Raw genomic sequence first — 22,794 nt, 5'->3', positions numbered from 1 at the left:
TCCACTCTCTCTCCATTACTTACTTAATATTAATACCTTGACCTTGATTTCATTTTTGTAACCAAGAATGACAAATATTTTAAAAGTCCTTACCTATGTGGTATACTTACTACATGCAAGACATTGTTCTTGGTGTTTCCAAAGATTAAAAAACAGCAGTCCCTGCTTTCAAGGAGTCTATATTTTTTACTGGGGAAGATCTGACATATAATGATAAATATAATATAAGATAACATTTTTCATCTGTGGGTGATCAGGAAAGTCTTCACAAAGAAGGGAATGCTTTCAGATGGGGTGATGGCATGTCAGGTTCATGGCAAGTCAACTACAGCTAGGAAGTATGTGAATTGGAATAATGTGAAATAAAGCTAGAGAGATAAATTAGAGTGAGATTAAAAGTCAGGACATGGATCAACTTTTTGGACTATGATCTCTTTATTTCTCAATGTCACCTGTAGCTTCTCAAATTATGGCCACGCTATACTGATCTTATAATGGCTATCTAATCTCTGGTTGCTGTCTGAGGGCTAAGAATGGGGATGGTTTTCCTTTCAATTGCTGGGTCACTCCAGTACTGACCCAAAACTATTGTTTCATCCTTACCTTCCCACATCTAGCCTGAAGGGATCCAGGATTCTGGATTCCCTGGGGTAGATAACCCCACTTTTAGGTCAGATTAGGTAGAATAGGAAATACTATAGCAATAATTAATAATAAAAAAAACCAAGTATGCCCTGGATAGCTTTTATTTATGTATGATGTCATATTATCTTTTAAAATAATGTAACTAGCACAGATAAAGATGATATATTTACGTTCTGGTATGTATGTTTTTTAAGTATATACCAAAATCTTTTCAATATGGAAAAGTCTTACTATAATATATGATCTCTCCCTTTGCCCAACCTCTGCCACTCAAAGGGGTGAATATACTGTGATCTACCCATTACCTGTAACTGTTATGCCCTCCTAATTTTGAATCCTGAAATTCCTGGAATTCCTCTCTGATAATTTCCTATTCTTCCATCTCTTCTAATTATTCAGTCTTCCTTGATTTATCCTTCATCCTCTCCATAATTGTTGGGGATCTCTTTCTGTTCTCCTAGTCCATCAGCCTTCCTCTGGCCTCACTTTCCTTCATTTAAAGTCTTGCCCATACTTAAATAATTCACCTTTGAACTATTCTCTACCCTTGCATATATACCCTTTATCCTGCCATCTGCTTTGTCAAAATGATGCTCATTCCTTGCTACATACCAACCCTGGCTTACTCTCACATCTGTAAGATGGGATAATACTAACAATAACTATCACACAAGATTGTTTTATTACAGAAATTTATGTAGGGCATTTTGCAAACTTCAAATTGCTATATCATTGTCAGGTATTATCCTCCTCATCATCATCCTTTTTCTGCTCATGTGCTACTGAACTCTGCTGGAGCTAGTCCCACAAGGGTGCCTGATAGGTCCAGCTACAAATTTCTGCTACCAGTTCTCAACTGAGCCTTTGCTGCTTCACAGAAATCTTTTTATTATCTCTCTGTGTCTCACTCTCTGAAGGAACTATCACAAATTGTCTTTGCTGTCATTAAGCCTCATACTACAACCCTCCCTTCCACCTTCCCTCTCAGCAAAGACCTCTCTCTACCCCTGCCACACACATTTTATTGAGAAAGTGAAGACTGTTCTTTGAGTCCACTCTTCTTCCCTATTCTACATCTCAAAACACTATATATTTGCTCCTTCTTTATCTTAGGAGGTGGTTCCATTTATCTCTGCCAAGGTTAGTCTTTCTTTTTATGTCTTTGATCTCATATCCTCCCATCTGCTCCAGAAATCTGAAATCTCTCTCTCTCTCTCTCTCTCTCTCTCTCTCTCTCTCTCTCTCTCTCTCTCTTTTTTCTCATCAGTTGGTCCTTCATTACTGGCATTTTCTTTGCTAACTACAAACATGCCCAAATCTGCCCTATCCTTTATAACATCTTCATTTAGCATACTCTTTGACACAGCAGCACAACTACTAAACCTATGCCTATACCTCAAAGAGATCAAAGAAAAGGACTTATAAGTACAAACATTTTTATTGATATCAACTCTTTTTGTAGCCGCAAAAAACTCGAAACTATGGAGATGCTTATCATTTGGGACTGGCTGAATACTTTATGGCATATAAATGTAATGGAATGCTTTTGTGCCATAAGGTAATGAAGTGGATAGCTTCAGAGAAACCTGGGTAGATTTATATGAACTGATGCACAATGAGGTAAGCAAAATCAAAACAATTTTTATAATAATAACAGCACTGGAAAAGTAAACAAATTTCAAAGCCATGAGAACACTGACCAAAGCAATGAGCAGCTACAGTTATGGACATTGATGAAGTAGAGAGGTGATAGATTCAGATTGCATACTGAGACATATTTTGATTATGGACAATGCTGGAATATGTTTTGCCAACAAAGTTTTCTTTTTTTTTCCTTTTTTCCCCTTCAAACTGTGGAAAGAATGAAAGTAAGAAAAAATTGACTTTTGTTAATTGAACAAAAAATATATTTAATTTAAAAACTTCACTTGACCCTGTCATCTCCTCAAGCTCTGTATCTCCTCTCTTTCACAACTAAGCTCTAGAAAAATCCATTTAAACTTACAATCTCTATTTCCTCACCTCCCAACTGCTTGCAGCTTACTTCTGACCCCACTCCCTGAGTTAAAAAGCCCTTTCCTAAAAGCATGAATTAAATTAAATAGATATAATCAAGAAAACTTTTTTAGGTGTTGACTATGCCCAAGACATTTCAATGGATGCGAGAGATATGGGGGGGTGGGGAGAGGAAGAAATAGTCCCTGCCCTAAGCAACTTCAGAACTCTGAGGTTTGTGTCATATAGTCACATATCTGGTTTGTTAGATCTGGAACAACATGTAGACTTAAAACTGAATTTATATCTCTTACCTATCTACATCCAAAACAAAATCTGGGATTGGGAAGCTCTTTAGTGTGTTCCTCTATAAATAATACCTATCACTATACATACTTGGGCTGGCAGAAAAATGCCTTCCTTCCCCACCTCCACCTCCCCATGCCAGCCCCTCTTTTAGCTCCTTTTTATCCTTGAGCACATCTTGAACATTTTGGTTTTGAAGAAATTTTGCTAATCCTCTAAACTGACTTTCTGTCTTTGGTGTATTTTTTAAACCTCTTATTACTTGCACTTCCATGTTTGGGCAACATTTTCTCCTTCATATTTGTCTAATCTGCTGGATTTTGTATCTCTTGGATTTGGAAGGTACTTTTAAGATCTTTCAGGGCAAGCCTATACCTGAACTGTCCTATCCCTGACAAGTGGTTTTTTAAGTCTGTGTTTGAAGACATCTCATAATGAAGAACATCTACTACCTCGTAAGAGGCACTATTCCTTCCATTTTGGAGTAGCTCTAATTAAGAATTTTTTTCCGAATTATTTTACTGAAACAGTATCATACTCTGAAGACTTCTGTCCACTGTTACTAATTCTGCCCTTAGGGGGCAAGCAGGACATATCTAAACCCTTTTGCTGAATGACAAGCCTTCACATAGTAAAATAGAAGTTATATTTCCTCAAAGTTTTTTATTCTCTGTTGTTGTTCAGTTGTTTCAGACTCTTTGTGACCCCATTTGGAGTTTTCTTGGCAAACATACTGAATGGTTTGCCATTTCCTTCACCAGCTCATTTTATGGATGAGGAAACTGAGACAAACAAGGTCAAATGACTTGCAAGGATTACACAGCTAGTTAGTGTGTCTGAGGCTGGATTTGAACTCATGGAAAATGAGTCTTCCTGATTCCAGGCCTGGCACTCTATCCACTGTGCCACCTAGCTAAACATAATTCACAGGACAGTGCAACTTACACACTATTTAATCCAACATTTATTTTATAGATAAACTTACCTGTGATAGAGCCTTCTGAGCTGGTATTAGTCTAATCAACCACAGTTGGACATACTGTACATTAACTATGACATAGTGATGGCATTTTAATCCTCTTCAATTAGGAAGGACAACAGCCAGTTCCAGAGAGTTTAAGTAACTTTTCCTAGGTCATCCAGAGAGTGTGTAGCAGAGCTGAGATTCAAAACAAAGGCTTTTGATTCTAAATCCATTGTTATATCCATCACACTATGGTAACTTCCAAGTTCCTCCATTGTCTCAATATACTGGGCCCTTCGCCATTTTCCTTGCTGTCCTGGACCAATATCCTTCCTAAAATATTGCACACATAATAGAATAGATAGTCCCATATCTTGTCTGACCAGCAGGACTATGGCTTCCATCTCTCTGGATATCCTAACTCTATTAATGTAGCCTAGAGTTACACTGGCTTCTTTTTGGCTCCCATAGCACCCTGTTTACTCATATTGTACTTGCAGTTCATTGGAAACCCCAGGTGTTTTTTCCACACAAACCCTTATCTAGTCATGCTGCTCTAACCTCCTAGAATCTTACAGGTGATTTTGTGAACCAATATGTAGGAATTTTCATATGTCTCCATTAATGTTCATCTTATTACAGTCAGCTAATAAGAATCTTTTTGCTTGTATGAGATCTTTTACATATTAGCTAACCGTAGAAGCATTTTGTCCTTTAAACTTTTGTTGTGTATCACATCTATGCCCAGATTCAAGGTTCAAATAAAAAATGGTTAATAGGATAGAGCCAAGGACAAATCCACAGAGAACTGTATTTGTGACATCTCCTTAATTGATATCCATCTATTAATGACTACTCGTTGGGGAAGTGCCAATGCCCCACCAATTATATTTTATTGATTTCCATTATCAAACAAGATGATGATGGAATATGTTTCCATTTAATCTATTGCTAGCTTACTCTCCTCTAATTTACATCTCTCCATCTTGTTCCCTGACTGTAACACTTTCCCATTTTAAAAAAAAATACCTTTTCCCTTATATTTCACTATGCAAATTAGAGATTTAACATTAATCTATAATATATCAAATTCTATTACCTAGCAGGGCATATTCTAATGAGATACTTCATAATAGTAGCTATGTGAAGTGTAATCCTCAGTCAGTGCAAACAATGAAGATGGGCCCACTTGGAAATTCTCTTGAATTTCCATTGTATTTCAAGTGGCAGATTTACCCCTAAACTGAAACTTGGTTGGATCATTTAGTATTGTAGTAATTTGGTCACAAATAGGCAACTCTTTTGAAAGTATTTGTAATTCAAAAGAGAATGATAATTTCAATTGCCCAACAATCCAGTTGCAACGGAGACTTTTCTTCTGGTGCTTGCTTAGTTTCCCTTGCAGTTCATCATCTCATATTTAATTTCTGGTAACTCTAAAATTGTGAAACAAAATCTATTACTTTTTAACTGTTTTTTCTTTGTCACACTGCTGGCAGTGGCCAATAGCAAGATCTATGAAAGATGTCTAATTACTGTTTATATTTTTCATTTTTATGCAATATGACTAGAGGCTTCCTTTTTTTTTTGTTTGATTCTTTGTAGTAGCTCCTTTATTTTTATTTATTCCTGAGCTTTCTAAAATTCATGAAACCATGCTAAGATTTGTAAGTCTTCAAGGGGGCCTTGTCAATTAGGGCCCAAAGTCTGTGTTTCTCTTGCATTCAAATTAGGATGTCAAGAAGTGGACCGTTTCTCCTGTTGACAGGAACATAAATCAGTGTATTACTACAGATATTTCTGGAGGCAGAAATGTTAATTTCTGCACTTTTAACATATTGTCTGCTATTATAGAGAGGCCCTGAAGTAAATTATTAGAGTACATTGATATAGAAAATTATTTCTATGGGCAAGTGGAGGTGTTAATGATCATTCCACAAGCATTAAGTCCGTAAACTAGCTAACTCACTAACACATATGGAGAAGATGGCATTCAAAAGCTTAGGGGGTTCATGCCCCCCATCCTGGTGTCTTTTCTTACCTGTCACATTCTTGACCACTTCACAGTTAGCCATTTCAGATATGTACTGTCCTCTGTTCTTCAATCACTAGCTCCACTGGCTTTCCCCAATTTCTGCCCTGCTAATTCCCAACCCTATATAACCTATGCTATCTACCTTTTCCATTCTTACTTCCAAGTACTCAGAAAAGAAGTCATAAAATTAAGTTGGTTAGATCTACAGATTTATGCTACTGGGCCCTCACTGTTGCACAGCAAGCAACCTTTTTATTTCTCTCTTATTTATTCCCTATAATATCCCCTCTGTTAGTGGTTCACAACCTTCTCTCTTAAATCTCCCAACTCTATCACTCTTTCGCTGTCTCTTAGCAGAGGGCTTTGCTCAACCTCCACTTTACTGAGAAAACTGAGATCCTTCAAAGAGCCCTCTCTGCTCCCTCCCCCTATATCTTCCAGTCTCCAAGGATGAAGTAGCTTTTTTCTTTGCCAGAGCTAGCCCTGCCTGTCCAATTTTGCCTTGATCCTACCCTGTCCCCTGGGATTTTGCTCCAGTTATCCTTACCTCTCTAAAACCTTAAGTCTTGCTGTCTCTAATGGCTTATGTGGTATATACCAATGTGCACCTGTTTATTTATGTGTCTCTCCCATTAGAATGTACAGAACTTGAAGGCAGGGACTGTTTTGTTTTGTTTTGTTTTGTTTCCTTTCTTTGAATCCCTAGCACTTAGCATATCATCTGGCACATAGTAAGTACTTAATAAAGGCTTATTTAGTGAGTGCTTAAAATAATGTTCAGTTCTCTGTTCTCTTTAAATACACGTATACACATACAGCCTTCTCAATATTCTGACATACTCTCCATCTGTCATCCACTTACTGCTTCGACCATTCACCTCAGTTCAATGTAAGCTTTTGGAGGGCAGGAAATTTTTTGTCTTTTTTCTCTTTCTCTTTTTTTTTTTTTACCGTTTATCTCCAGTATCCAGCACAGTGAATGGCACATAGAAAGCACTTAATAAATGCTTGTTAGTTAATAAAAGCTTGTTAGCTTAGGACAGAGTGAGGTCAGGAAAGACCTGAGTCCAAATCTGGCCTCAAACTCTCTTGCAAGCTGTATGACCCTGGGCCAATCACTTAATCCTGTTTGCCTTAGTTTCCTCATCTATAAAAGTATGTGTGTATGTGTGTGTGTGTCTGTGTGTCTGTGTGTATACATACATACATACGTGCACACACACATACATACATACATACATACATACATACATACATACATACATACATACATGATAGTAATAGCACCTACCTCCCAGGGTTGTTATGAGGATCAAATATAATAATAATCATAAAGTGATTAGCACAGCACCTGGAATACAGTAAGTACCATATAATTGTTAGCTAGTATCATTGCTATTTAATTGTATTTAAATACTGACCCACATACCACCCCCATCAACTTCCGGCTATCTGGCTTCAGGCTACTGCACTTTATTGACACTACTGCACTATTGACACAAGGAGAACAATGACCTTCTAATTGCCACATCATCACATTATAGGATTTAGAGGGGGAAGTAGCCTTAGAAATCATGTAATCCAACTCTTTTTACAGAAGAGGAGGAGCTTGAAGCCCAGACAAGTTTAATGGCCGATGCTCCCAAAGGTGGTTAAGTAGTACAATCAAAATTCAGACTTGGGATACTCAGCTTAAAGTCCAGTGCTTTCTCTGCTACAGAAGCTGTCTCAGCAATGATCTCTTTTCAGTCCTTATCTTAAGAGCTTGATCTTTCTGCAACACTGGGTGCTTGACCAGACTCTTTCCTAGATACTGTCTCCTCTCGGCTTTCATGATAGTATCTCTCCTGATTCTCTGCCTCTTTCCCTGATCCACCCCCCTTTTTTTTGTTCAATCTCCTTTGCTTTTCTTCTTCCCAAGCCCTAGACGCAGACCTCCTCAGGTTCTGTCCTTGACCCTTTCATAATTTCATTCACTCCCATGGCTTCAGTTATCACAATATATACATCAATGACAACAATGGAAATGGAAATCATAACTCCCCCTCCTTCCTCCTGCCCCCGCAAAACTAAATACTGTATAATTATAATGACTAAACTTAGCCCTAAAGAAGAGATGAGAAAATGCACCATCCTCCTCTTTGTAAATTTCAGAGTCTATCGGTGTGGATGTTGCATATTGCATATGTTGTTAGATAGTTATGTACTGGTTAGCCTTTTGTTTTGTTTTGTTTTGTTTCTTTCTGGTTAGTCTTGCTGAACTTCCCCTTTTCCTTCTTAATTTTTTATATTCTTCATTATAAATATTCATTCTCTCTCTCTGTTAGACTTTAAGCTTCTTCTTCAGGGCACAGAAAGCCTTGGTTTTGTATTTGTATCTGTAACATGTGTGAGTGTGTGTGTGTGTGTGTGTGTGTGTGTGTTTGTGTTTTCACTAGCTTAGTCACATCCCACTCTTTGTGATCCCACATGGGGTTTTCTTGGCAAAGATGCTGTGGTGGTTTACCATTTTCTCCTCCAATGGATTAAGGCAAACAGAGATTAAGTGACTTGTCCAGGGTTACACAGCTAGTAAGTATCTGAGGCTGGATTTGAACTCAGGTCTTCCTAACTCCAGGCCCAGCTCTCTATTTGCCTAGCCACCTTGCTGCCTCCTGTCTCACACTTACTGAACCTTTAATTCATTCTTTTTAAAATTAATTCCTTCAAAGAGATGTCTTGCTTGAGTTGAGAAAGTCAATATTTGAAATTAAGTTGTGTAGATGTAAAAGATTTCAATGTAAATTTTAAAGTTTTAAAAAGAAAGTTTGAAAAGTAAAACAAAACCCAGTAGTTCTGTTGACAAAATAGAAATTTCTAGGGTATATTGATAGTCATAGCAAGAGTGTCTTGGAAGGCAGTGAGATCACTTAAAAGTATAGGCCAGTAGTATGATTTCACTGGGGAAAATATTGGGGAAATTACAGCTCTGGATCTCAGCTAAATAACCACTTTCAAACTGTACACCAGGGCCTCCTGGACTCTAGGTCTTAAAATTCTATTCATTTGGGAGAGTGTAAGCAATTATCTAACACTATTATGTTTGGATTTTACTATATAGGCTTCATTTTTTTTGTACTTATTTATACTTTATTGGAATTAGCTATACTTTGATGTATTTAGAGTATATATGGCATTTAGGAGATGTAGGTAGCACCATAGTGCACAGAGTGCCAGGCCTGAAGTCATGAAGACTCATCTTCCTGAGTTCAAATCTGGCTATAAACACTTAGTAACTATGTGATCCTGGGCAAGTCACTTAACCCTGTTTATCCCAGTTTCCTCATCTATTAAATGAACTAGAGAAGAAATGGCAAACCACTCAGTATGTTTGCTAAGAAAACCCCAAATGGCATGACAAAGAGTCTGAAATGACTGAACAGCAACATGGTAGAGTAGAAAGAGTACTGGGATTCAAGTTAGGCAAGATGTGGGCTTTGAATTCTACCTCAGATACTTAACAGCTGTATGCCTATGGATAAGTCATCTAATCTGACAAAGCCTCAGTTTCCTACTCTGTAAAAAAGAGGATGAGATGACACCTGTAGTACCTCTTCCACATGTTGTTGTGAGAAACAAATAAGATGATATGTTAAGATCTACTAGACCTTAATAAAAAGATGTCAGCCATTATTACTAGTCTAGATCATATTTGTGTATTGCAGCTAGGAATTTGCCACTTTCTTTTTTAATTTTTATTTATTTTATTTTAATTTTTTATTCATTTTTATTTTTAATTTATGGAATAAAACAAGCATTTCTTTGTCATGGTGTAGTAAAAAGAGATGATTGCACATGAAACTGCAAATCGATTATGTACAGCTTGCTATTTCTTTTAAAATATAATAAAATTACCATGTAAATTTCTTTTTTTTTCTTTCTGCCCTACCTGCCCTACACATGGCTACCATTAGATACACATACACACTCACACATACATAGTATATATTATAAATGTATATATATTATACAAAATTATATAAAATATAAAATCATTCTATACTTACTTCTATCTGTCAGTTCTTTCTCTGGATGCAGATAGCGTCTTCCTTCATATATCCTTTATAGTTAATTTGGGTATTTATATCAATCAAAATGACTTACTTGCTCAAAGCTGTTCTTAAAACAATATTATTCTTACTGTATACAACATTCTCAAATGAATATGGATGCAAAAATCCTAAATAAAATGCTAGCTAAAAGATTGCATAAGCTTTCAAATTAATATTAAGAACTCCGTTATCTATTATGTGTAGCCAGAGTTCATTTTCTGTTTTGTTTTACAAAATGCACTGACTGTTTCATAAAGTATGAATTTGAATTTGGGTGATATTTTAAGTAATTTGACTTCTTATAATGTCCCCTCCTAGGCGCACAGAACCAAAAGAACTGGGGAAAGAAATATCCAACATGCAACGGTCCCAAACAATCTCCCATTAATATTGATGAAGATCTTTCTCAAGTCAATGTGAATCTTAAGAAACTTAACTTTCAAGGCTGGGATAAAGCATCTTTGGGAGACACATTCATTCATAACACTGGAAAAACAGGTAAAATGCCTTAGTGCTTACTCCTTCTGAGCTGTTTTATGGGATGGGAAAATATTTAGGTCGTCTTATTTTCTTCTTTCTGGTTATGATCATAGCAGCTAGGAAGAAATATGTGGTGACATCTACCAAACCTCAGGACAAGACCTAAAATATAGACAACACATGAAAATCTAGTGCACAAAATAAAATAGCTGAAGTTATCGCATTATTAATGCCATCCAGGAATGTATAATTGTTGAAGATAAATAATAATTTCAGCATCTACTCAATGAGGACAGTAATGATGGCTATGAAAAAGAATGTAATCAAAATAACATGATAACAAAATGTATTCAAAATAATTACTCCATTTTAAATCCATCCATATTTCTTTCCTTGAGCAGTAGTGTCTTTTCTCTTTGTCTTCTTGATCTCACACTTTATTTGGTCCTTGGAAATGAAAAATAATGATTGACTAGTTCTGTGGTTTTGAGCAAAGTTAATTACCAGTGTTTCTGTGTTTATCAGATTTTTTTAATACTATGCCTAGGGAGTATTCATAAATTATTTTATGTAAATTATGTTTCATCATTTTAAAGGATTTAAAAGGCACTACCAACAGAGATGAAGAAAAAGATTTATGATAACTGAACTTTCAGCTATCATATCTCTAATGTTTATGGTTCCAGTCTTAAGACCATTTAACAAAGTAGTGAATTATATCTTTAGTATTTCATTCATAGCATCCTACCCATACCTAGGTCAAGTGGTAAGCTTGCTATATGAGTTGACTGGCATGTCAGATTTGCCACCAATGACTTCTGGTGGGGGAGAAAAGTGTTTGTCTGATTTAGAAATATCAACATCTTGTATTATTCAGAAAAGAAAATCATTTATTCAGAGCCTTCTCCCAAAGTGTCAGATAGGGTTCTCTTTCTCGATCTCATCCTCGTGTCATTTTAATCTTTCAGATTTATCATTATCACAGCTAAACAGACTGTAGAGAAAACACAGAGATAGGAGAGAGAGAAAAAAATTATCTGCTGAAGAATGATCATCATTATAACTCATTTAAGTTACACTCCAAGTTTTACTTAGTCCTTTGATAAAGAACTACAGTGTTACTAGTTCTACTACTACCACCACCACCACCACCACCACCATCACTACCACCACCACCACTACTACTACTACTACTACTACTACTACTACTACTACTACTACTACTACTACTATGTATATATAGGAAGAGGAGAGAGAGGGAGAGAGAGAGAGAGAGAGAGAGAGAGAGAGAGAGAGAGAGAGAGAGAGAGAGAGAGAGAGAGAGAGAATATTATCAAAAAATAGAATGTTAGAAACAGGTGGAGCCATAGGGACCATCTTTCTAAGGCTTCATTTTGAATATAAGGAAATTGATGTTCAGAGAGGTTACTAACTGGTTTTTCACACAGCTGCCAATTGTAATATTCCTAAAGCACAGGCCTAGCCATATCACTCCTCTGCTCAGAAACCTCTGGTGGTTCCCTGTTATCTCTAGGATAAAATATAAACTGCTGTGTTTGGCATGAAAGCCCCTCGCAACCCAGCTGCAGTTTCCTTTTCCAGAGATTACACTTTACACTCTGTGTGAGAGTGGCTCTCAAAGGGTATGTCCTACTGCCATTAGTGTGCCTAGAGTTTGATCTAGGTATGCTATGAATTTGATGGAATTTACACTTGGAATCACATTGTGAGTATCCCGTAAATTGTATGGAATTTGCACTTGTGATCACACGCACATATGAGTCTCTGGACTCTCCCATATTATGCTGGCACTTTGCATAGCAAAGAATAATACTGTGCCGTGAGGCGGGGAGGGAAATGTTTTGAGAATCCCTGTTTCTCACACACAATATTTAATCTTCTGTCTCTTTGCCTCTCCATCACCACCTTTTAGAATCCCTAGCTTCCTTCCACTCTCAACTCAAATGTTACTTGTTATTTTAGCCTTTTCCTGATAGCACTAGCTTCTTACTGGTGCTTCTCCCAGCATTCATCACAAAAAATATTTTGAATTTACTTTGTGTATATTTTGTGTGTACTTATATGTGGAAATGTTATTTCCCTCGATAAAGTGCAAGCTCCTTGAGGGCAGGAGCTATTGGATTTCTTTTTTCTGGTGGGGGGAGGTCTTAATAATCCCAGTGTCTAGCACATAGTAGATACTTAATAAGATGCTTGTTGATTGATTGATAAGTCACCCAGCTAATAAACTGTAGAGATGGTAAAATACAAGTTTGCTGACTCCCAGTTTGGCATTCATTCCACCACCTCAAGCTACCTGTCTAAGAAAAAAGGCCTGTTTCTTGAGTCCTTTGGACCCTTTCATGATTTCACCCAAAGAAAGTAATGATCTTTCAGAGGTCAAGTTCCATGCTCTCCTATTGTCACTTGAAAATGACATTGGAATAAGATTATTTCATGTTCACAGACATAGCCGGTCTGTGCTATAGGTGGCCTGGGTGATCATCCTGAGTGATTGATGGAGCACCATGAGAAGTCCTCTGCCTAGAGTCACGTCCCCCACCTAGAGTCATGTACCCCAGATGGCATTGGTTCCTATTTTCACTACTAAGTAGTCATTCCTTTTTCAAAGGCATTATATGCTCAGAAGCCACCATTGAAAATACCAACGTGTTTTGAATAAATAACACTAGGAGCTATTTTTTTAAACTAGGAAAATAGATAAACCATTAGTCAATTGGATTTTTTTTTACATTACCAGAAATGCTATTTTTTTAATGTGCTGAAGAGAACAGAAAGAAGTCAGAGGGATACAGAGACAAAAAGAATAGCTTGGAAATTAATGTGTTAAATTTATTATATACTTGTAAAAATCAATAAAAACTGTATGTAGTAGAGATTTACGGCTTGACATACAACTGTTTTCTACTCTTTGTATATGGGAATGTTTGCGGTTGGTGACTTTCAAGTTCAGAAAAATAACAAAGTAAAAATTTAAATGAAAGAAAAAGGAATATACTATTAATTTTTGGAGAGCAAAAACACGTACAATCATCCATGATCACTTTATCATGAATTAGTTTACAAAGACCAGTAAGACAATCATTAGTCAAGATCCTGAGGTTTTCAAACATAAGATGGGCAAATTTTGATGGTGTGAGATTTAAGAGTGTTAGGTACGGCTCAGGAAAATCAAAAGGTCAGTATAGAAAGAAAGGACTGGAAAGTTGCTGTGGAGGAAAGGTACCCATTTCAAAAGGTTTATTTTACATATCACTTTTACATCTGTAGCTGCACAAATGGAACATAGAGATTCAAGGTGGTACAAGTGGAATCCACATCAACTATTCCATTTTTTAACCTTTTCTCCCATCTCCAAGTTGAAATTATAAATGATAGCTCCTCTCTCCCTGAGAATAATACTTGCCTGTCTAATAAGGTTGTTGTGAGGAAATCCTGCTTTTTAGCAGGCTTAAAGCACTATATAAATGTGAATTATTATGATTTCGTTTCCACTACAGAGCCATTATACTAAAAGTCTTTGGAGTAGCCTAAAAGCAAAAATGAAATATTCCAAGACTTAGTTATATTTCTCTTTGCAAATTAAAAAATGCTTTTTTTTGTAATCTGACCCAATTCTGATGGTTTGGTAATCTTTAGCGTATCATGTAGAACAAGTAAATCTATTCTGTGAGGTGTCTCCTACCCCTTCAGCTACACTCATCTCATTAACTTTCCTAACCATCACCTTTTTTTTTGTCCACTCTACCCAAAATGTGAGCTGACCTTAGTCTTATCATTTTTTGTATTTTACTGAATTCCGCTGCCTATGATGAATTGAAGGCCATTTGCCTTGTCTTAGATGCTGTAATATGCACACATCAGCCAAAGAATCAATGGAAATTTGTCAGTATTACATGAAATCTGTTTCTAGGGCAAGATTCTTTCTAGCATGCATGACAACTTATTTTTTAAAATACTTTTAAATTCAATTTTATTCTATTTTCAGTTTCAGATTCTCTGCCTCCCCTCACCTGAGCACTTCTTAAAGAAACTGAAAGGAACCACAAAATCATGGAACTGAATAAAACATAGAGATTTTCTTCATACCTAATCCCTGCTGGACAAATAGTCATCCACTCACTATTTTAGGGACCTTCAGAGTCTGCTGCCAAATTACACAATCTATATTGTCAATTAGTTATTCCCTATGTCATCTAGTTCAATGTGGGCCAGTTAGTATTCTGTATAGCATTTCTCCATCATCTTCTTTATTGTGCTGTAACCCAGTCTTCTATCACCTAAATTACCTCAGGGTTTATTTTTGTTTGTTTTTTGTTGTTTTTTCCTGTCCACATAGATTCTATTTTACAATCATTTAATCATTGTTTTTTTTTTATTTTTGTTTTTTGGTTGTTTTTTTTTTTACTCTTTGAAGGATTTCTAAATTCTCCACTTCAGAGTTTAAATATGGAGTCTAGGAAGAGTCTTACTACTGGTGAATATGGGGCTGGTGGTGGTAATTTGAGTATCCCAGCATCCTTCTTGCTTTGAACAGTAAAGAACTTTACATGTAGGGAGTGATCTCTAAATGTTTCCTCCCATTATGAATTGTAGGATTTCAGAGTTGGACTATATTTATATCGGTAATTCCCAACTTTCAATCCAGTTGCATTACAAAAGTTTGGTTATTTAGCACTAAGAATGATACGTAAAATACTATGTCATAAATTATAGTTCTGTTCAGCTTAATCTATAGTGTGATTAAAATGTAGTGCTAATAGTACTGTGTGACACCACCACTATGTTTCACTGTATTTCTGTGTATACATACATAGATTTCCAATATGAAATGCTAAAATTACATTTTGCAAAAGAATCTAGGATTTTTCTCTTCTGCCCTCTACCTGCCACATAGTGGGTGCATAGGCTTCCCTGGTTCCACGCTAACAATGTTGGCATCTATGAACTGGAACAGCTTCCTAATGACGGAGATTAGAAGGTACAATGAGTAGAGAGGGTCAAGGCTTAGAGTATGAAGAGAGAGGTAAAAGCTGGGGATTTGAAGAAGGAGATTGAGACTGATGGGTGGGCAAAGAGCAATGATACCTGGCTTACCTTTCCTTCTTTCTTCAATTTCATTCCATCCCTAACTCCTGACTTTCCTCATTGTGAGTAGAATGATAGAAGATGGAGGGGCATCATGGTTGGGGTGGCGGTGATAATAGGAAGAGTAGCTACAGGCTGGCTTTCCCTCACTAACTTTACTTCTTGTCAGCCAGTTCATTAGGAAGGGGAGTCAAGCAAAGATTTTACAGGTTTACTAAATAAGATTTAGAGCTCTAATTGATCTTAAATATCATCTAGTCTCACGCCTACATGTCATTGATAAGAAAGCTGAGGCCCAGAGAAGTTAAGTGACTTTTCCGAGACCACACAAATATCCATTTATCAGTTTGTTCCCCTTAGGAGATGGAGGGAAAAGGGATATAAGAAAGGAGGCTGTTGGAAGGTTTGGGCAGTCAGGGGATGGATGATTCATACCTTCAAAAAAGAAGAGTAACAGAAAAGCAATCGGAGCTGGGAATACTGTGCATGGATTGTTTGGGTCTTCATTAATTAACTAATTAATACTTCAGCTTCCAAAACTGTCACTTGATAGAATTGTTTTAAATCTCTCCAATAAATAATTTCATTTTTAATTTGTGAATGAATAAAATAATGTAACTTAAATATGAGAAAGTTTTGTTCTAAACGTGGTCTTTGATTGTCAGAAGTCTGGATGTAACTTTGTTATTGGTCTGCTTTTTTTTTTCCTTCTTAGTGGAAATAAATTTGACAAATGACTACCGTCTCAGTGGAGGTGGTATAGAAACTATGTTCAAAGCAAGCAAGATAACTTTTCACTGGGGAAAATGCAATACATCATCTGATGGTTCAGAACATAGTTTAGAAGGACAAAAATTTCCACTTGAGGTAACAACTATCATAGTTATACTAAATACTGTGCCTTTTTGTAAATATTAGAGTTATTAGGCTATCCAACATGTTTTGTGCTTTATTTCTGAAATCTATATGTCTAATAATTTCTGTAGAAAAAAACATTTTTATTTTAAATGAACATAAAGTTAAAATATATTTTCTTTAGAAAATAGGTGTTTCATTCATCCTCCCTCCCCCAAATAAATCTATTCCAGTGATTCTAAAGAAAAGATCTCATGAGATTTTCTGAGTCCATTTGGGCCAAAAATATCAAGAAGAGGTGACCTTGAGTTATACATTTCTTGAAATAAAAACTGCTGAGACTAGGGAGAGGTCTTCCTAAATACTTTAATTTATAATATTGTAGATTTAGAGCTGGAAGAAATGTTAAAGCCTATCTACTACAACATGGGCAGCTGTGTGGTGCAGTAGAGAGTGAACCAGGCCTAGAGTCAGCAAGACCTGAGTTCAAATTCCATGTCAGATACTTACTAGTTGTATGACCATGGATCAGTCACTTAACTCTGTTTGCTTCAGTTTCCTTATCTATAAAATGAGCTGGAGAAGGAAATGGCAAACCACTCTAGAATCTTTGCCAATAAAACTCTAAACAGGGTCACGAAAAGTCAGAAACAACTGAAAATGACTAAACTACAACTATAATCACTCCTTTCTAAACAGATATGGACACCAAGGAATGGAAGGTAAATTATTTGCTCAAGGTCACATAAGTGGTAAATGGCGGTCAGTATTAACACTCCAAATCCAATGCTATTTCCCATCATAGCTCCCTTCAAGAAATCTTTTATCAAGGACCTACTATGTGCAAGAAAAAGCAACCTAAAAATAGAACACTGGTAGTTTTAAAGAATGAATGCAGCTTCCAACTTCTAATCAAGGGGCTTTTATTCTGTTAGGAGAATCTTACTTTATACAGTCTTTAGTCAGTTTCCCACAATGGTGGCAGACCTTTTTATATTTAGAAATTCATTGCTTTGCACAGTAGATGTGTTCCTGAGATACTTCTTGTAAATTAAATTTTTGTAACTGGGATCAAATGCACTCATTGACTTACCATTTTAATTTCAGAGGTCTTTATTTTCACATCCGATGGCTTCTCAAATAACAACAGAACACAATGACCCAATAGCCTTTCTGCCAAATCATTAATGATATGTAAACACTTAAATGCACTGGGGAACTCAATGCTTAAAGCGTGGCTGAAGTGAATCTTTTTTTTTTATAGTGACATGATTTTTTAAATAGAAATTAAAAGTTCTTAATTTTAAGCTAATAATTTTGTTTTTTCATGTATCATATTTCCTTAGAGTAAGATATTTCTGGAGCTTTTAATTTATCTACTTTCTCCCCCTGCCCCCCCCCCAAAACACCTGTTAGGAAAAAGGGGCAATACGTTCATTTTTTATCAGCTATATATGCCTTGTCATCTGTATGGAACTCAACCATCCTGCAACATTACCTATTTAGAATACTGTCAAGACTCTGAAAGTAAACGTAAAAGAACTCTGACTGACCAAAATATTTCCTAAAAGGCAGTCAATTAAACCTCATTCCTTAGTCCTGCCTGTGCTCACTGGAGCCTGTGTGCTCTTAATTTATATGCATTTTTAACAGATTAGAATAATAAGTAAGTGCGGTAACCCTAAGTATTTAGAGTAGTCCAGAAGGACATCAGCATATTCAGTATTGACTACTAAGTGAAAGGCAGGGTTAGGGAGTGGATAGAAGGCTGGTGTTTGGAGTCAGGAAGCTTTGGGTTCAAATCCTGCCTCAGACACTTTTCTGTGTGATGTTGGAAAAGTCCCTTACTGTACTGTGCCTCAGTTTTCTCATCTGTAAAATGAGGTTGGACTAAGGCTTCTGAAGATCCTTCCTGCTCTAAATCTACGTCACTATAATGCTGTGAAATTTATGCTATACCTGTTTTTAAGTCTAGGAAAAGGTGAATATGTTTTATAAAGATTTCTGTACAAATTTGAAAATAAATTTTTTGGTGATTTTAGAGGGGTAAACCCTTTGCTATGCAAAAACATGGACTATTCCAAATAGTCGATTCCTCTCCAGGCTTTCTAGATAAATTGACTTTTTACTCTAGTAAGTCACTTCCTTAATGTACTCTGTGGCCTGAACATGTTAATCAGCTTCCAAATGAGTCTCACTTATCCCTAGGGAACAGTTTACGATCTGCAGCCTTTCATTCAGTGCATAAAATATTTATTCTATTCAGGTCGCAGACTTTACATTGACTTTTATGTAAAAGAGTGAGCCTTTTGTGTTTTTTTTTAATAAAAGCTGACAACTATGGTCACATGCACGTGTGTATTTTGAAACCGGACTCCCGTGCTTCTGCTCCTCATTCATGGCCTTCCTGCGGCTTTGCCTTTTGCAAGTAGACACTTCAGTGAAGAGACTGATTCTCTCAAGTCTGTTGATCAACTTGGGTAACTTATGTCTAAGTACTAAAGAGCTCATTGCTTGTTTGTAGATGCAGATCTACTGCTTTGACCCGGACCAGTTTGCAAGTTTTGAGGATGCAGTTAAAGGGAAAGGAAAATTAAGAGCTTTATCCATTTTATTTGAGGTAATGATACTTTGGTTAAAGACCTACATTATCTCCTATGTGTTATTGTGAGTATCATGCGATATCCTAAATGTGAGATTGTGCCTATACAAAGGTAAGATCAGTTTATTTATTTATTTGTTTGTTTGTTTGTTTATTTATTTTTGCTTTTTGGTGAGGCAGTTGGGGTTAAGTGATTTGCCCAGGGTCACACAGCTAGTAAAATTCAAGTATCTGAGTCCGGATTTGAACTCAGGTCCTCTGGACTCCAAGGCCAGCACTTTGTCCACTGTGCCACCTGGCCCCCAAATATAAGATTTTATTAACAATTACATTTATCCCTTCCACATCATGGAGCTTAGGGGCACGATGCCCTCCCCCACTCCTCAATCTGGAAAATCTGAGTAAAAATGTTTGGCCCTCCATTCATGCCAGACAAGTCTGAAATATTATGGTATTAAAAGATAAAATATGCTGATATGATATAACACAATACATGTATTTGTGTATTTCTTGAGTTTCTAAACTTTTTCTATTTTGTCTATTGGCTGTTGCATGTTGTCTGAGGCTTCTGCAAAACTCCCCCAAAATTGCCATTTAATTTTTTTTCCCAAGGAGGAAAATAAACAATTTTATTTATTTTTTAAAATAATTTTTAACGTTTGTTTTTAAAACTTTAGATTCCAAATTTTCTCCCTTCCTCCCTCCCTACCCAACCTCATTGAGATGGCAAGTAACTCAATACAGGTTATACATGTGTAGTAGTGCAAAACACTTCCATAATAATCATGTGGTGAAAAATCAACTATATTTCCCTTCATCCTATGCTGCCCTGTCCCTCCTCAGAAGTATTTGCTTCTGATTACCCCCTCCCCCTATCTGCCCTTCCCTCTATCATTCCCCCCCCCCTCTTATCCCCTTTCCCCTATTTTCCTTTAGGGTAAGATAGATTTCCATACCCAATTGAGTGTGTATGGTATTCCCTCCTTAAGCCAGATCCAGTGAGAATAAGATTCATTCATTTCCTCTCACCTTCACCCACTTCCCCTCCACTGTAAAAGCCTTTTCCTGTCTGTTTTATGTGAGATAATTTACCCCATTCTACCTGTCCTTTCCTTCTTCTCCCAGTATAATCCTCTCTCACCCCTTAATTTTATTCTCCAGATATCACCCCTTCATCTTCAACTCACCCTGTGCCCTCTATCTATCTATCTATCTATCTACATATAATTTTTCCCTCCAACTACCCTAAGACTGACAAAGTTCTCATGAGTTATGAATATCATATTTCCATGCAGGAATGTAAACAGTTCAACCTTGATAAGTCCCTTATGACTTCTCTTTCCTGTTTAACTCTTCATACCTCTCTTGAGTCTTTTATTTGAAAGTTGAATTTCCTATTCAGTTCTGGTCTTTTCATCAAGAATGCTTGAAAGTCCTCTTTTTCACTGATTGTCCGTTTTTCCCTTGAAGAATTATATTTAGTTTTGCTGGGTAGGTGATTCTTGACTGTAATCCTATCTCTTTTGCCCTCTGGAATATCATATTCCAAGCCCTCCAGTTCCTTAATGTAGAAGCTGCTAAATCTTGTGTTATCCTCTTTGTGTTTCAACAATACTTAATTGTTTCTTTCTGGCTGCTTGCAATATTTTCTCCTTGACATGGGAACTCTGGAATTTGGCTACAATATTCCTAGGAGTTTTCCTTTGGAGATCTCTCTCAGGAGGTGATCAGTAGATTCTTTCAATTTCTATTTTACCCCTCCGATTCTAGAATATCAGGGCAGTTTTACTTGATAATTTCTTGAAAGATGATATCTAGGCTCTTTTTTTTGGTCATGGCTTTCAGATAGTACAATAATTTTTAAATTCTCTCTCCTGGATCTATTTTCCAGATCAGTTGTTTTTCCAGTGAGATATTTCACATTGTCTTCTATTTTTTCATTCTTTTGGTTTTGTTTTATAATTTATTGATTTCTCATAAAGTCATTAGCTTCCATTTGCTCCGTTCTAAATCTTTTTTTTGCTTTTTTCTATTTTTGGTGAAGCAATCATGGTTAAGTGACTTGCCCAGGGTCACACAGAGAGTAAGTGTCAAGTGTCTGAGGCTAGATTTGAACTCAGGTCCTCCTGACTCCAAGGCTAGAGCTTTATTCACTTCTCCACCTAGCTGCCCATCCATTCTAATTTTTAAGGAAGTATTTTCTTCAGTGAGCTTTTGGACTTCCTTTTCCATTTGGACAATTCTGCTTTTTTAAGGCATTCTTTTCCTCATTGGCTTTTTGGACTTCTTTTGCCATTTGGGTTAGTCTATTTTTTAAGGTGTTATTTTCTTCAATATTTTTCTGGGTCTCCCTTAGTAAGCTGTTGACTTGTTTTTTCATGATTTTCTTGGATCATTCTCATTCTCTACTTCTCTTACTTGCTTCTCAAAATCCTTTTTGAGCTCTTCCATGGCTTGGCAATGATTCGTATTTTTCTTAGAGGCTTTGGATGTAACAGCTTTGACTTTGTTGTCTTCTTCTGGTTGTAGGTTTTGTTCTTCTTTGTCACCAAAAAAAAAAAAAAAGATTCTGCAGTCTGACTTTTTTTGTGCAGTTTGCTCATGTTCCCAGCCAATTATTTAACTTTTAAACTCTTCGTTAAGGTAAATGTCTGCTTCCAGTGTGGAGAATGTACTGTCCCAAGTTTCGGGGGTTTTGTGCATTTGTTTTCAGAGATACTTTTAGGGACCTATAAATTTTTTGTTCTTCCAAGGTGGTACAATCAAGGGCTAGGCCTGTGCTCTTGTCTGTGAGTAACCGCAAGCACTCTTTTCTGCCTTGGAACTGTGAGGAGGATTCTCTCTTCAGCACCACTACATCCTCCACCAGGCCAGTGCTCCTCCTTGCCCCAGGACCACCACCCAGAACTCTGACTGAGATCCAAGCACAGGCAAAGCAAGATAATCCTGCCTCAGCACCAGCAAAGTGATTCCTGCAATCCCCCTCTAATCAGCACTCGATTCCCCCTCAATCTGTGGATGGAGAGCTCTGGAAGCAGCCACTGCCCTGGGGCTGTGCAGGGACTTGGGCTGGGACCAAGCTTCTCTCTCATCGGGGTCACAGACTTTTCCTACTGACCTTCTAAGTTGTCTTTGGTGTTTGTGGGTTGAGAAGACTGGAAACCACCACAGCTGCCTGTGATTCAGTCCTCTTAGACCTGCTCCAGGTTCACTGAGGCCCTGTCTTTGCCTGCGTGCCTACGACAAACTTCATTCCTCTCTCTTCTCAGGACAATAGAGCTTTCCAATCAACCATCCAGGTTGTCTTGGGCTGGAAATTTGTTTCACTCTGATTTTTTGTGGGTTCTGCTGCTCTAGAATTTGTTTAGAGCCGTTTTTACAGGTATTTGGAGAGGTTTGGGGGTTTGGGTTTGGGGGAGAGCTCAAGCAAATCACTGCTTTTACTCTTCCATCTTGGCTCTGTGCCACCCCCCCCATTTAATTTCTTATGCTGGTCCCTGATATATCAAAACTGTGATGGGGAAGATCGTGACATGAAAGAGATAACTGTATAGCAGTTACCATAGAGGCAGTGTGGTACAGTACATAGGAGTATTGGGCTTGGAGTCAGAAAAGGATTGATCCAAATCCTGTCCCTGACACTAATTAGCTCTTTCATACTTGGCAAGTTATTTCATATCTACATACCTCAAACAACTTTGTAGGAATTTCC

General features: G+C 37.0%; 1 protein-coding gene across 1 annotated transcript in view; it reads left to right on the top strand.

Annotated features, from left to right (window-relative positions):
- PTPRZ1 (protein tyrosine phosphatase receptor type Z1) overlaps positions 1-22,794 on the top strand; it is a 243,978-nt gene that overhangs the window by 115,280 nt on the left and 105,904 nt on the right. The window contains 3 exon segments of the mRNA XM_020966360.2: positions 10,355-10,534; positions 16,341-16,492; positions 19,005-19,100. Of these exon segments, the coding sequence (XP_020822019.2) occupies positions 10,355-10,534; positions 16,341-16,492; positions 19,005-19,100 (428 nt within the window).

This window comes from Phascolarctos cinereus, unplaced genomic scaffold, assembly GCF_003287225.1.
Source record: "Phascolarctos cinereus isolate Bilbo 61053 unplaced genomic scaffold, phaCin_HiC Scaffold_1;HRSCAF=81, whole genome shotgun sequence".
In the NCBI taxonomy this organism is placed as follows: domain Eukaryota; kingdom Metazoa; phylum Chordata; class Mammalia; order Diprotodontia; family Phascolarctidae; genus Phascolarctos; species Phascolarctos cinereus.
This window is presented reverse-complemented; position numbering and strand designations above follow the sequence as displayed.